Source organism: Macaca fascicularis, chromosome 14 (genome assembly GCF_037993035.2).
Source record: "Macaca fascicularis isolate 582-1 chromosome 14, T2T-MFA8v1.1".
In the NCBI taxonomy this organism is placed as follows: Eukaryota; Metazoa; Chordata; class Mammalia; order Primates; family Cercopithecidae; genus Macaca; species Macaca fascicularis.
The window spans coordinates 21,628,313-21,645,282 of record NC_088388.1 but is presented as its reverse complement, the minus strand read 5'-3'; the positions used below and the strand labels follow the sequence as shown (position 1 = coordinate 21,645,282).

The following is a 16,970-nucleotide window of genomic DNA, read 5'->3' as shown; positions in this document are numbered from 1 at the left end:
AAGCCAGGAAGTTTCTGATGGATTAGAGCAAAGAATGAATGAGTTTGAAGTTAGTAATGTGCACCACTGTCACCGATAAGGTCTAGTTTATTGCCTGACAGTAGTATCTACACTTTTTATGGCTAGTCTCTTTTATGGATATACTGAAGTCGGGAGAGTCAACCCTGAAAATGGCCAGTAGTAGATCTATAGTCCAGGCTGGAAGAAGACCATATTTCTGGCTCTGTTAGGCAAATCAGAATTTGCCTTGAGAAAATTCTTTAGTTTTTCCCTCACTTCATGAGATGTTTATTCTCTGAGAGAATCATATGCTTTCTTTTTAGATTTAGGGAGCCACAGTTTGAGTAAATAAAACAGCTATTTTAAATGAAGGTCTTATATTATTCCCTGATTTTTAAAAATTAGTTTTCTATGCCAAGATTTGTTTGCTCTTTCTCAACACTATTGCATGGCCAGTTTTCTGGGTTTTTGTTTTGTTTGGTACTTAATGAGGGAGAAGGAAAGGGGTAAAAGAAAAAGGAAGATGTGGGCATCATTTAAGAAGGGAGGGTGAAAATACAGAAAGGAAGGAAAAGAGAGACAATTATAAGGAACTATGTGAAGAAGGAAATTGTTGACTTGGATTTATTCATACCAATTGCCTTTCTCCAGAGTGAAGTGAATTGGATGGTATTGCATTGCTAATTAGTCCCTTCATTTATAAAGGATGAGTTATATTTGTAGAAGGAAGTCTGGGGCCTGTCATTGGGTCTGGAATGGCTTATTGTGTCTTGTGGTAGTCACAGGCCTGTATTTGCTCCTGCATGCAAAGGCCACCAGCTTTCAGAGAGACTCTCAGCCTGCTCCTGCAGTCCTGCCTGAAAAGCAGAATTGCAAATTACAGTGCTAAATGCAAAAGAGGCTTCTCCTTATAACTCCTGATTAGCCACTTTAGGCATAAGGTGAGTTATTTATTGTGAATTTGTGTCACTTCTTTTGGGAAGGTATCGTTGCAAACTGTGAGAAAGGATAACTTTTTTTTCCCCTTCTTGATCTAAGCCTCTACACTGGCACAACTAAAGGCAGTGTAGCAGGAGCCCAGATTTTGGAGTTGGGTGTTCAGTTTTAATTTTTGGTAAGACCCTGCTAAAATGTAGTGGTTAATTTTATGACCAGGACTTTATTTTTAAAAGACTTTGACTCTAGGGAGGAAAAAGAGCCCTTAACTGATGAGGCCCTAATTTTGACACGTGTAGTGACTGGACTGGCTTTTTTCTAACAGCGGTTTTTAGGTCAGGGCTCTGGCTCTGGCTATGTGGTTATTTGGGAAGAACATGAACCATGTTTAATCTTCTGTGGGGTGTTTGTTCAGTTGGTAAATGAGGCTGTCAGCTCTGGTCCGCATGCCAGCAAAGGCATCTGATTTTTCACATACAGCATTAGTAACATATATATTATATATATATATATATATAAAAGCAAGTCCAAGTCTTTGAAATATTAGAGGCAAAAGTGATGTTTTTCGCTTTCTCTACATTTACTAAAATAAATATTGTGGTTACCATGTCTGCTGCTGGGAGGATTTGTGTAGGCAGAAATCTACCCGCCTTCCTATTTTTTTTTTTTTTTTTTCATTCTCCAACCCAACCAAATACTTTTTTCTTTTGGTTATACTTAAGTCCAAATTTCTGGGTTTTAAGTTTAAGTAAATACTTAGACTAGGCAATTGAAATTTCCAGTGAGCTTTCATCACATTGATTTTGAGCTTTGTCAGAAGAAAAGGCAGGCTACTGCCTTTCTTCTTTTAACTGACTTTAGTTTTAAATTTGTATTAATATCAGGAGCACCCCAGCTTCAGATTGTGATTTGCATAGTCCTTAGCAGGCAGGGTGGTATTGGCTGAGCATGTCAGCAACCCAGGATGGTCAACAGGGGAGTAAAAGCAGCAGCCACCTTCCTTGTGAGCCAAGTTCTAGGACTGCGGGGAGTTGGTTCATGAGACCAGCTGTACACCAGCAACTCAGGCAATTCTGAAGTAGGCTTAAGGTTCGTATGGAGATAATCTGATAATTTATTTTGTGAATCTGTGGTTGTATTTATGATAGTGATTGGCAGGAGGGACTTGGGGTCATCTTCAGTTAACCTGACCATTTTGTAGTACCTTTGCCAAGTTGGAGAAAAATGTCTTTGCTCACATTTCTCTTGGCATCCAACATGGAGAAAACCGTTAATCAATATACTTAAAAAAAGAAATCCATAACACAAGGAGTTCTTTTTCTCCTTTGAGCTGGACTAAAGCTCATACTGTGAAGTTATCAGGTCACCTGGCTCAGCTGTTTGTTTTTCATAAATTCTGCAATGCATTTGAAAAATCATATTTTTCAGGCTACTTTGTATGAATGGAAGGTGACATTTCTATTTTGTCTGTTATAGGTTCACAGGATGAGACATAAGATACAACAGCATGCTGTTTCATTTAGAATTTAAAGGAGTAAGGAAAAAAGACCCCATTTAGGCTAAGCAATAGAAGTTAGGCCTGAAGATTTCTAGCTATGACAGTTTCTGTCTGCATTCTAGGGGTCACCCCCATATCCTTTGTCTAGACCTCTTCATGTTATCAGTAGAGAAGTGAAGTTCATAGGACTTCACAAGAATCCATTTGTGAAGATGATAATGATGTAACCATATTATATACTTTTTAAATCCTAGGAATAGGAACTGTGCTACATGCTTATTATCTCTAGACCTTAGGACAAGCCTGCAACGAAGCTATTATTATCCCCATTTTACAAAAATAAGAAAAATGAAACTCAGATTAGTAATTTGTCAGAAATCAACACAGATCTTTCTAGATCCAAAGCTCACGCCCTTTGCACTAAGCCCCCCCCCCATGTCTATTTAGATTACCATTTAGTTGTAGGAAAATCATCTTGTGTTGTCAGTTCTTTGATTTGGGATCATATATAAGAACTAGATCCTTGTCAGGGACTCAGAGAGACAGAAAAGTAAATCTATTTTTTTGAAAAGACTAATGGGAAGGAAAAAACCTCTTTTCTTTTTCACATATATTTTTCTTTCCTACCTCATGCTCTTCTCCTTCTACTGCTCCAGTCCTGATTTTTTTAAAGGTTACCTTTCCAGAATCAAAATTCCATATCAGAATTATCTAAAGGCAGGATATAATTTTAATGCTTATTCTTTGATTGCTGCCCTCTCATTTCTGGCCTCCACAAAAGGGATACTGTCAGAAGCCTGAGGGAATGCTACTTCTCTTTCATGGAGGCCGTTTAATTTGACAAAGGGAAAACATGAAACTGAGAATTCTATTTAGAGTCCTGTCTGGTGGTAATGATGGTCCACAGATAGCTGATCAGTAAAATGGAGACACCTTTTGCCAAAGCCGACTTTTGGCTACTCAGACCTAACTTACAACAGGGAAGAGTAACCGTGTATCTTAAAAAGCCATGATTCAGTCTATATTTCTACCTGCACCCCATATCATCCTCCTGGGTCTTCATTGCTCTCTAAAACCTCCCCTTCAAAGACTTCACAGAGGCAAGTTAGTTCTTTGTGGACATGGTCTCAGGTAATTCTTTGGACATATATAGATGAACAGTGTGGAAAGCTGTCTATGGGTTGAATGTGCTATACACATTCCCCAATTGTAAGTCCAGATTCCATCCAGTGTAGAGGTACGTTCATACTTAATCAAAGTAGCTAGCCTAGTTTCTCTACATAGTGGAAAGAGGAGCTGTTTGTTGCCTTGTGGAATTAACATGACCAAAGTTCCATGTTCTTTTGTTTTATTAGCGTGTGAGAGTTTAGAGGATTCATGGCAGGGATCTTGCTTCTCTCAAAGTGGATGTGGAAGGCCTGAGCCAGGGGTATACCACTGGATTGTACCAGATCTCAAATGTACCACTTTGACACTGCTACCTAGGGTTCAGAAAAAATGCTCTGGTTCTGTGGGTAGACGCAGACTTTCCAGAGACAGCATGGCTGACATTTAGTGACTACCGCCGGTGTTCTGGGCATTGTGTTGCTGAATACTTTCCCATTCATCCTCACAGTCAATCATGTCAAGATGGTGGCGTCGTTATTCCTTCTTCGTAGTTGAAGAAGCAGGCTCAGGGTGTTTAACTTGTTCAAGGTCACATGACAAGTAAGTGGTAGACCTGGGATCCGAAGCTGTTTCCAAAGACTGTGTTCTTTCTGAGATGTTTGCTGCCTCGTGGAATCCTTGGCCATAGAGCCATCTTGTTTAGTTTCCACCTGATATCAAGTAGAAATCTGACCTAAGTGAGTGCATTTGAAGTAAAAGGGCACATTGTGCTGCCGAACGCAACACATCTTAGAACAGTTTATACCATCAGGAAGTTCTTACCTATTTTAAGTCTGAATCAGTTTCCCTGTAACTTCTACCCTTCCATTTGTCATGCTTCTAACTCTAGAGGCCATAGAGAACAATTCCCTTTTCATTCGATAATCTTTCTGATAGCCCAAGAATATTAGTCAAGGTGCATTTAGGAGACAGAAACCGCATGGTAATTTGAACAGGAAAAATTTAATCTGAAGAATTATTAACTAGTAACAGGATTTGCCTACTAAAGGGTAAAGAGAACTCTAAAGATTATAGAAAATAAACTTGGGAGAGCCCCTTCCCCAGCTAGATCTGAGATTCACACCTTACTAATCACACTCACTGGATTAGTAAAGTTTACTGAAGTGCCACAGGCCAAAGTTGACAAGCAGGAAACCCAATCATGCCCTCATCTACACATAGAATTCAACAGGAATCTGTGAACTTGCTGGGAAACTGGCTAGGGCTTTAGTGGAGCTCACCTGGAGCTACCCACAGGGAGAATTTTGGCTGAGTTGCTGGTGGAGCATCCACATAACTTGCTGGGAAGCTGCCTGGAGGGGTGCTGTTAAGTTCACTGGGAAGCCTGTTGGGGTGTGCTAGAACCTGCTGGGAAGCCGCCCCAGGGAAGAGGTGCTACTTACACTTGCTAGAGACAAGTGCCCCTGCCTGCCTGCCTGCTGGCCAGGCACTACTGGAGCAAGAAGTATAAAAGGCATACCAGAACTAGGAAGAAAGCCACCCCCACGCACTGCACTGGCCCTTCAGTGCCCTGTACTGACACAGTGTGACGCCATGCCAGCTGGCAAAGGAGACATGATTGCAGGGTCCAGTTCGGCTATCACTAACAGGGCAATGATGACTACAGTTGAAACTGAGAGGCAATAAAGTGATAAGTGGCACACTTCATTTCTTTAAGCATTCTATAGAAAGCCTGGATACAGATGCCTGTACTATCTTTGTTATTTCTTCTCAACTATTTTCTGGGCTTGTTGGTACTTCTCTTAACGTTGTGGTACCCAAATCTGAACAGAGTCTAACTCTGATTTCTGAGTGTAATCCGGGTACCGTGAACATCCCTGAGATTGTTTCAGGAGATCCAGGATATGGAAATTATTTTCATAATCACACTTAGTCATAATGTATCTTTCCACTTCTTTTATTCTCTCACAAATGTACAGTAGAGTTCTCCAGAATCTACAGGTCATGAGTGACATCATTTCCCACAGCTAATGGAATGTGTGCTTGTATATTTTCATGTATTTCATGTTTTAAAATTTCCTCAGTTTTAATTACTAATATAGTAAGTAGTGTGTTTATGTGTGTGTTTGTGCATGTGTGCACACACGTGTGTGTGTATCCTATATAAACAAAATCTCTTTGGGATTTTCAATAATTTTTAAGAGCATAAAGGGATTCTGAGACCAAAAGTTTTGAAAACCACTGGTCTGGTAGGTAGGGCTATAACCTCCTTCATTTTAGATGTTACGGTACAGGGGTCCCCAACCCCAGGCCATGAACCCGTAGCCATCTGTGACCTGTTAGGAACCGAGCTGCACAGCAGGAGGAATGGTGGGTACCGCCTGAACTCCGGCCTCCTGTAGGATCAACGGCAGCATTAGATTCTCACTAGAGTGAGAACCCTATTGTGAACGGCTCATGCAGGGATCTAGGTTGCGCGCCCCTTATGAGAATCTAATGCCGAATGATCTGAGGTGGAGTAGTTTCATCCTAAAACCATCCCTGCCCCACCTTCCCCCGCAATTCATGGAAAAATTTTCTTCCTCAGAACTGGTCTCTGGTGCCAAAAAGGTTGAGGACCACTGTTACAATGTATTCATGTTTTACAAGGATTTGGAAACGGTAGTTGTATGACAGGGATTTTATTTATCTGGTATAGGAAGTAGGGATCAAGCAAGAATAAGAATGCTTGCTGGAGAAAGTGATTGAACCTTACTAGTTTTGTTCCAGATCCAGAGAAACATGGGATTCTGAAGCTGCAGGTCCTTTTTGGTCTTTTAATGCTAAACAGACTTAAGTTCAAATACTAGCTTTATTATTTTCTGTGTATCACTGGGCAAGTTAATTAACCTCTCTGAGCCGTGAAAATGCTACTTTGTAAATAATTCCTGCCTCATAAGGTTGTCAGGAGGATTGAATGACAGTGCATCTGTAAAGCATCTGGCATATATTAGTTGCTTAACAAAGTCCACTTCTCCCTTTCCCTCTGCTTATTCTTGTCCTGAGAAGAATGGACTTGCTTAACATCCCATAGATAATGCAGAATTCAGGCCTCCAGTCTTTCAGTCATGTGTTCGTGCATTATTCCAAAGATATTTATCAATTATGTGCCAAGAATTAACTATAATTAACTGTTGATATTGATGAAAAGGCAGTGGCCCATAGGGTTATTTCTTTGGTCATGGATTCAGCCCTTTCCCAAACATACTTTTTGAAGCTGACCACTCTCTTTTAGCCTCTGTGCCACAGGTTTATTCTAAGACCATGAATCTCTTCCTTGACTACAAGGCCTCTCACTTGCACAGGCCCCTTCCGAGACCCTGGGAGTGCCACAACAGTGTGTTCTACAACCAGTTATATTACAACTATGCAGAAGTAAAACATTTTATATGCAGTCAGTTAAGACAGCTTTTCCCTACTGACTTTCCCTGTATCATACTTCTCCTTCATTATGGTGACTTTGGAGTGGCCATGAGCGCTTTGGGACTTCAAGACCCACAAAAATGAGATTTTTCTACAATGTCATGATGGACTTTTTGAAAGCAGTATGATACCTAGCCTTCCTATTCTTGTTTGATAAATGTGTAACGAGCAAACTGCCCTCTGAGATCTATGGACATGGGTACTGTACCAAAGAAGTTTGAATTTCATGCTCTGCTAAATGCAGCGTTTTAAAACAAAGAACCTGTGGTTCAATTACTCCAGTCATTTCATAAAGTAGAATGGGAAAAAAATATAAGGCAAGTCATGGGTTGGTGCTTCTTTCGTATACTAGAAAATCCCACATAATTGGACCTAGAAATTTGATATTTACTTTGTAAATTGGTCATGATGAGAAACCAAACCTAGTGAGTCAGGGGGAGGGGATACAGTGCTGAGTTAAGGAAGCTACACTCATTCAATGAAACATACTTTGATGAAGGGTGGATTTTAGCGGCACTGAAAGCTGTTTGATTGCATGACGGAGGTGGGCACGTCGGGGCAAACATCTTCAGCACATACACTGTATTTCCTAGAACAGCTGCAGGCAAGTTTTCAGCTAGGATAGACTTACCTGGAACTATTTTACAGAGTATTTAACACAGGTGGGTAGAGTTCTGATATTAAAGTCTTGATCCTGAGAATGAGGTAATGCAGACTTTATTTTTCTTCCTGTCATTGTGACCTTGGTCGAGTCGTTTGGCTTCTCCGCCTCTCAATTGTGAGTTGAAGCCAATTTGTTCATTCTAGTTAGGACAGTGTTGAGAATTAGTAATGTTACAAGGATTTAGAGAGGATAAATATGTATGTATATTGTATGTGTGTATATGTGTTGTGTATGTGTGTGTGTGTGTGTATGTACAGTATATATAGTTTTTATAATAATAAAGATGCATCTGTGAGAATCTCCCCTGGCACAGTTGTACCTTTGGATTTGATGAGAGCCATGGATAGAAGTTGATTCTTCTATCTCATTTGTGATGTCATGCTTTTACTACTTTATCTCCTCACAAAATTAAGAGAATAGTAAATACCTTTTCCCTTTTTCCAGATTCTCTCTGGCCCAAAATCCGGGTTCCATTAAAAGTTGTGAGGACTGCTGAAAACAAGTTAAGTAACCGTTTCTTCCCTTATGATGAAATCGAGACGGAAGCTGTTCTGGCCATTGATGATGACATCATTATGCTGACCTCTGACGAGCTGCAATTTGGTTATGAGGTAAGGAGGTTTTACACCTTATGTTTATATGTTTAATATTACTTTCTATGACTGCTTGTCTTTCCTAAAAAAGAGTATTATATTTCCTTCTTAAAAGTCAGAATTCCTAAAATCTGCCAGTAGAGTCCAAAAGGTGTGCATAAGAGTGTGGGTTATGAAGCTGTTCTGTGAAGCACTGGAGAAACCCTATTCCAAAATGGCAACTGTGCCCTCCACTGGTTTTGGGAACTCCCAAAGAGAGTCCCAGGGGACAATTTCAAAAGAGCATCTATAGCATTTAACAAGCACTTAATTGATGTCTCCTTGAATACCACTTCCTTTGACTCAAGCAGCTGGGCACTGCAGCAATAAAAACATCAATAAGTGAAGAAGCTGGCGACACTGACAAACAAAGCAGACCCTGTTGATGGCTTTCTTTCTGAGTTTTAAGTGGAGAGGCTGGCTGCCTGTCTTTAGGGAGAAACATTCCCTATCACCGTTTATTCAATGAGGCTGATGGATTAGGCTGGGTTCAAGGGTTAAGTATGGAGACCAGTAAAGGTCTCCCCAGGGGAAAGTGCCAGAGTCGAGGCCTGGTGAAAAGCAATAGGAATTGATGGGCCCTGTCAGGGTGTACGTGAGATGCATGATGACGACAGGCGGAGGCCTGCGGCTGGGGGTAGAGCTGGTATCAGACTTAAGCACGCAGAGTGTTCAAGTCATTTAGCTATAGCTGGCTCAGGGGAAAGGGGAGTGAGGTAACCATTTTCTTTAGTTAACTGAGGATTTGTTGAATTTGGGGTTCTTAAATCATACTTTTTTTAAATGAAGCTATATTTAGTACATGTATTTATTATAGAAATGTATTTTTAAACACTTAAATCGAAGGTGGATTTTAAGGGAAAGGAAAAGGAATCCACTCCCCCCGACACTTATCACCACCACCAAAAATTAAAAGCTCAAGTTTTCCCAGGTTTTTAAAAAAATGTAGCTTCATTTGAGTGTAAAAGAAATTGTTATGAAATAGATTGATATGTAATGCCCTGGGTGATGTAGTTACTGACCAATGAAAGGCATGAGAGTAGTTAATAAGACATACATTCATCTTTTTGGATTTATTTTTATTCGTAGAAGATGACTTTTACAGCATAGTGTCTAGGGTGTTGGATGATATTTAGTATACTATTATTCCCATTTTAAAAACAAATTGCCTACTTGTTTTTCTAATCAAGTCATGGAAAAAAGACTAATTTTTTTTTTTTTTTTGCCAGTGATTTCTCTCTTCATTGCATATAATGGCTTCAAATGCTACTCATCTGTTTATTTTTGTGGCAAAAGAGAGGTGGAAAAAAGGAATGTTCAAAACAGCATGGCCAAGATGGACAGAGTGCTGTCTCTTTAGTATTTTCAGTTGGTCTAAAGGAAGACTACTAAAAGAAGGGTGGGCTAAATGTATTCCTTTGATTTCTTTCAACCCTGAGTTTGTTTTAAGCAACTAAGAATATGTTAACGAGAGGAAGTTTTGCAGCACTTAAAGGGACTGAACTCGAATCTTTACCTCTTTCCTCTGATTACTTGTGTTTGATTCCATATTACCTCTAAAGAAGTAATTATTAGAAGAGTGAAACCAGGAAGCTTTCTTATCTCTGTTAGTCAGAATCTCCAGACGCTATGGAAGGAACAACTTTGATAACAACCTTGTATATACAACTTACTATGTTCCTGTCAACGTCCTGAGTGTTTCCATACATTACTTATGATCTTGGCCCAGGCCTGCAAAGCAGGTATGTTTTTCTCATTCTGTACTGAGACTAAGTAAGGTTAGATAACTTGCCTATAGTCACACAGCTAATAAGTGGAAGAATTGGGATTTAAATCCAAATTTTTCTGACACTGTGCTGTCTTCCCTGAGGATTTTACTGTGAGTGACATTTGCCTGAGATCAGTGGTCCTCAGAAGTAGTACTTACAGTCATCAGCATATCATTTGCCTGTCACAAAATTATTTTGACTCTAAGGCAAACAAATACATTTTTTAGGTACCCCTACCATTGGTGCTTTAGGGCTTCTGTGCCCAAATTCCTGCTGTATCACTGACCGATTTATGATGATGAACAGGTTATTTAATCTCTCTGGAACATAGTTCATTCTTATATAAAATGGTAATGACAGTATCTACTTCATGAGGTTATTATTTGCATTGGATGAAATTACATAGTGCCTCCCACATGGAAAGTGAGATTCCCCAGTCTAGGTTGGGTTCAGAGCACTCTATACCTCTTTGTGAGCAAATAATGGTGAACTATGTTGTTTAGTGTCTTTTTTTCCTTTTGGAATGTAAGCACCAAAGGGCAGTAAGTACACCTCCTGTGTGATGGACAGTAGACTGTATACTTTACAGATGCCATGTTAGCTGCTGCTGCTGTTATCATTATGACTACTGCTATTTTCATTATTCCATTCATGATTCTACTATGATTCACGAAAGAGATTGTTGTTTTCATTATTCAGAAGGGACATTTCTATCTTGAAGAAGGGACTCAGTTTAGTGTTGAATCAAGAGACAAAAGATCATGATGCTTCTAAATCCTGCTTTTTATGCTGAAGCCTAGGATTGATTTTCATGCAGGAATTGGGAGCAGGCTTGACTGATTAAGGGAATAAATAAGTAAATATTTACATCCTAAGGGAGTTATATTGGATCCCAGAACTACTATTTTGTGGTGTTATCACAGTCCCTTGGGATTATATCTGTCTTGTTAATCTCTACTCATCCTTCAACACTCAGCTCGGCTGTTACTATCTCAAAGAAGCTTTCAGAGAGTCCCCAGTCAGGTTGGGTTCAGAGCACTCTGTATGTCTTTGTGAGCAAATAATTGTGAACTATGTTGTTATAGTGTCTGTTTTTCCTTCTAGAATATAAGCAGCAAACGGCAGGAACCATGGCTCTCTTATTCATTGCTGTGTCCTCTGTGCCTAACCCAGTTTGTTGTATTCAGTAGTTAATTCAGTAACATTTGATTAATGAATAAATCTCCCTTACCAACACACATATGAAAGATATAGAAAAGATTATTCTGGCCTGTATGCCCTTCCACTTTACCATGATCCATAATCTGGTTACATCCATTTTGGAAAACAGTTTGGAGTTTAAAATGTTAAACATACATCTACCTTATGACCAGCCATTCTTCCCATGGGTATTTACCCTAGAGAAATGACAACTTATGTCTCTACAAATACCTGTATGCTAACATTGAAAGCAGCTTTTATTTGTAATAGGCAAAAACTGGAGAAAATAAAACAATGTCTATCAACAGTTGACTGGATAAACATTGTGATACATCCATAGAGTAGAATATGGCTCAGTAATAAGTAAGAAGTAACTATTGATACATGCAACAACATGGACATTTTTCAAAATAATTATGCTAAGTTAATGAAGCAGGATGAAAAAGAGAACATACTTTATGATTCCATATATATGAAATTCTAGAAAGTGCAAACTAACCCTAGAGATAGAAAGATCAGTGGTTGCCTGGAAGGTAAGTGGGAAGGGTCAGGCTGTAAAGGGCAGGAGGGTAGAATAACAGAGGGGTACAAAAAACTTTTAGGGGAAATGGATATGTTCATTATTTTAATTGGGGTAATGGTTTTACTGGTGTATACAGATGCCAACACATGTCAAATTATACACTTTAAATAACTATTTATTGTATATTAGCTATATTTCCAAAAAGCTACAAGAAAAGTTACTTATACTCTAGCAGTAGCATAAAAACTGAAATACTTGAAAAATTCAACAAAATGTGTGCCAGATATGTTTAGTGAAACCTAAAAAATGTTGCCAAGAGAAATTGAAGAACAACTTCATAATTGGAAAGATATAGCATGCTTGTGGATCCAAAGACTCAGTATTGTTACCATGTAAATTCTCCCCAAATTGTATAGATTCAAAGAAATCCAATCAAAATCCCAGAAGGCTTTTTGTTATTGAAATTGACAAGCTAAAATTGAAATGGAAATGCATCAGACCTGAAAAAGTCAAAGCAATTAAAAAAATAATAACAAAGTTGCAGGACTTACCCTCCCTATTTTCAAACTTGCTATAAACCTACGGTAATCAAGACATGATAGTATTGGGATAAATTTAGATATATAGGACAATGAAACAGAATAAAGAGTTTAGAAATGGACCACACATGTATGGCCTTGTACACTTGGTGGGAATGTAAATTGATACAACTGTTTTGGAAAACAGTATAGATGTTCCTTAAAAAACTAAAAATAGAACTGCCATATGATCCAGCAACCCCACTTCTGGGTATACATCCAAAGGAATTGAAATCAGTATATTGAAGAGATATCTGCACTCTCATATTCATTGCAGCGTTGTTCACAATAGCGAAGATATGGAATCAACCTAAGTATCCATAAACAGATGAGTGGATAAAGAAAATGTGATACATATGCACAATGGAATACTATTCAGCTTGAAAAAAGAATGGAATTTTATCATTTGTGACAACATGAATGAATCTAGAGGACATTATGCTATCTAGAGGGCAGGCACAAAAAGACAAATATTGTATTATCTCACTAAATGTAGAATCTAAAAGTCCGACCTCATTGAAGTAGAGAGTAGAATGGTGGTTACCAGACGTTGGAGAGAAAGGCGGGTAAAGGGGAAATATTGGTCAAAAGGTATAAAGTTTCAGTTAGAGAGGAGGAATAGTTCTGGTGATCTATTCACAGTAAGGTGACTATAGTTAGTAATGACATATATTATATTTCAGTATTGCTAAAAGAATGGATTTTAAATTTTTCCACCACAAAGAAATAAGTATGCAAGGTGATGGATTAGTCTGATTTGCTTATCTACAATGTGTATGTGTATGGAGCTATCACATTGTACCCCATAAATACATATAATTATAACTTGTCAATAAGAATAACTTCTTTTAAAAAGCTGAATAGGATTAAACAGAGGGGGAAAGGGTGGGTTGAGCAAAAATTACTGCTTGAAGCATTTTTTAAAAGATGATATAGGCTGGGCGCGGTGGCTCACACCTGCAATCCCAGCATTTTGGGAGCCTGAGGCGGGTGAATCATGAGGTCAGGAGTTTGAGACCAGTCTGGCCAATGTGATGAAACCCCATCTCCACTTAAAATACAAAAAATTAGCTGGGTGTGGTGGTGTGAGCCTGTAATACCAGCTACTCAGGAGGCTGAGGCAGGAGAATCACATGAATCTGGGAGGCAGAGGTTGCCATGAGCCAAGATCGCACCATTGCACTCCAGCCTGGGTGACAGTATGAGGCTCCATCTCAAACAAAAAAATAAAATAAAAATATAAATAAATAAATAAGTAAATAAAGGATGATACAGAGATATAAGATAACACACACAAAAATCCTCAACATCATAGTCATTACAGCAATTTTAAAATAAAAGCACAGTGAGTTTACCACTATATCTCCACTAGAATGGCTATAAGTAAAATTAAAAAGAATGACAATACTGAGTATTGATGAGGCTGTGGAGCAACTTGAACTCATACATTACTGGTGAAAATGTGAACTGGTACAACCAATTTAGAAAACAGTTTGGCATATAAAACATTTTTTATATGACCCAGCTTCCAAAAGAAATAAATATGTGCAGACATACGTCTACATAAAGACTTATCCTTATAAGATCCCTAAACTAGAAACATCAGCTGGTAATGGATAAACAGAATGTGGAATATCTATACAGGGGAGTACTACACAGCAATAAAAAGAAAGAAATGGATACATGCAGCAACATGGATAAATCTCAGAAGTGTTATGCTAAGTGAACAAAGTCAGAGGTTGGAGGCTACTGACTGTATGACTCCATGTATATGAAATTCTATAGTAGAAAAAACTACATTGCCAGGGCTGGGGGATAGGATCGACCACAAAAAAGCAAGAAGAAGCTTTTCAGGTGATGGAAATGTTTTATATTATGATATGGTAGTGGTTATAATAATTATATACACTTGTCAACACTCAGTGAATTATATCTTTAAAATTGATAGTTTTTATTGTAAGTAAACTCTTTCAAAACTGGAAAAAAATTTGTGGGATGCACCTAAAGCAGTGCTTATGGGAAAATTATAGCATTAAATGCTTATAAAAAGAAGTAAAGTCTAAAACAGTGACCAAAAGTTCATTCCATTTTAAGAACCTAGAAAAAGAAGAGTAAATTAAACTCAAAGCAAGTAGAAGGAAGGAAGCAAGGTAAATGCTAAATTAGTGAAGTAGAAAACACCAACAGAGAAAATTTACAGATCCAGCATCTTATAGCAATAATCAGAATGTTCCAAAATTACTCATTATACCAGGAACCAGGAAAATTGCAACTTCAATGAGAAAAGATAATTAACAAATGCCAACAAGATGACACAGATGTTGGAATTATCTGATAAAGATTTTTAAAAGGTTATCACAAAAAAGGCTCTAATAAGCAATTATGAGTACTGTTAAAACAAATGGAAAACAGAAAGTTTCAGTAAAAAGAAGATATAAAGAAGAACTAAGTGGAAATTTCAAAACTGATTGCAATACCTAAAATTGAAAACTCACTGGATGGGCTCAGTAGGAGAATGGAGATAACTAGAAAAAACTGGAGAACATGAAGATAAATCAATAGGAATTCTCCAGTGTAAACAACAGAGAAGAAATAGATTGGCGAAAAATGAACAGAGCTTCAGGGACTTGTGGGACAATCACAAAAGATATAATATTGTGTCATTAGAATTTCAGAAGAAGAGAAAGAATGTGGGACTGAAGAAACATTTGAAGAAATAATGGCTAAAAACATCCCAAATTAGCAAGAAACATAAATGCACAGACTCAAGAAGCTGAACCAACTGTAAACACGCAAAGAATAAATGGCATAAATTTACATAAATTGTATAACCTGAATAAATTGTAGCAATACTTCTTATTTCAGATAGTAATTAGAAAAGAAGAAAAATAAACTGGTTTATATATCCAAGTATATATACATAAGGAAAGGAGAAAATATGCATAGGTACCACATTATTTGCTTCTGTTGCTTGATCTCCAGACCATAGTTAATATTTGTAACTTTCTTCTATCCATTCCATGTTCCCTTCCTTCCCAACCAGCACCCTTGCATATTTACTACAGACTCAATTTCTTTAATGTCTCTAATACTATTCAGATTTTCTTCTTGTGTTGGTTTTGATAAATCGTATTTTCCAAGGAATTGTTCATTTTTTCTAAATTACAAAATGTACTGGTATAAAGTCATTCATAATATTCTCTTATTGTTTAAAGCCTGTAAGATTTGGAATGATATACTCTTTTTCATTCCTGATACTGGCAATCTTTGTTTTATCTCTTTCTTGATGACTCTTGTTGGAGATTTATCTATAATCTTTTCAAAGAATTGATTTTTTTTTTTTTAAAGACAGAGGGTCTCACTCCATCACCCAGGCTGGTGTGCAGTAGTATGATTGTAGCTAACTGTAACTTCAAACTCCTGGGCTCAAGTGATTCTCCTGCCTCAGTCTCCCCAGTTGTTAGGACTACAGAATTGTCCCACTATGCTAATTTTTTTTTTTTTTTTTTTTTTTTTTTGGTAGACGGGGTCTTGCTATGTTGTTGTGGGCTGGTCTTGAACTCCTGGTTTCAAGGAATCTTCCTGCCTCAGCCTCCCAAAGCACTGGGGTTACAGGCATGAGCCACTCCACCTGGCCTCAACTTTTAATTTTTGTTGATTTTTCTCTTGTGCTTTTTTTTGTATTTAATTACTACTCCTTTCTTGATTAATTTCTTTCTCTTCTTTGATGAATTTACGTTGCTGTTTTCTAGCCTTTTGACTTGATAGATCAGCTCATTGAGTTCAATATTTGTTTCTCTAATATATGCATATAAAGCTATAAATTACTCTTCAATTGCTGCCTTAAGTGCATTTCCAAATTTTGATGTGTCATATTTCTATTGTCTTTAAGCTCAGAATATTTTCTGATTTCCATTGTATTATCTTCTTTGACCCATAGTTATATAAAAGTACATAGCTTATTTTTGTCAAATGTTTAAGTTAATAGTTTTCTTACGTATTTCCGGCTTGATTCTACTGTGGTCAGAAAATATACTCTATGATTTTATTATTTTAGAATTTGTTGAGACTGTGTGGCCCCATGAAAAGTCTATTTTGGTAAATGTTCGATGTGTGATTAAAAAGAGGGCACATCCAAAAATCACAAGCATTCTTATACACCAGTAACAGACAAACAGAGAGCCAAATCAGGAATGAACTTCCATTCACAATTGCTTCAAAGAGAATCAAATACCTAGGAATCCAACTTACAAGGGATGTAAAGGACCTCTTCAAGGAGAACTACAAACCACTGCTCAGTGAAATAAAAGAGGACACAAACAAATGGAAGAACATACCATGCTCATGGATAGGAAGAATCAATATCGTGAAAATGGCCATACTGCCCAAGGTAATTTATAGATTCAATGCCATTCCCATCAAGCTACCAATGAGTTTCTTCACAGAATTGGAAAAAACTGCTTTAAAGTTCATATGGAACCAAAAAAGAGCCCGCATCTCCAAGACAATCCTAAGTCAAAAGAACAAAGCTGGAGGCATCACGCTACCTGACTTCAAACTATACTACAAGGCTACAGTAACCAAAACAGCATGGTACTGGT

The 16,970-nt window shown here is 37.9% G+C and overlaps 1 protein-coding gene across 5 annotated transcripts in view; it reads left to right on the top strand.

Annotated features, from left to right (window-relative positions):
* The window catches only part of EXT2 (exostosin glycosyltransferase 2), a 206,904-nt gene that overhangs the window by 111,590 nt on the left and 78,344 nt on the right, over positions 1 to 16,970 (top strand). For all 5 annotated transcript variants that reach the window (XM_074013872.1, XM_065528278.2, XM_015434882.3 and 2 more), the window contains one exon: positions 8,112 to 8,278. In XM_074013872.1, the coding sequence (XP_073869973.1) occupies positions 8,112 to 8,278 (167 nt within the window). The remainder of the gene's footprint in view (positions 1 to 8,111; positions 8,279 to 16,970) is intronic.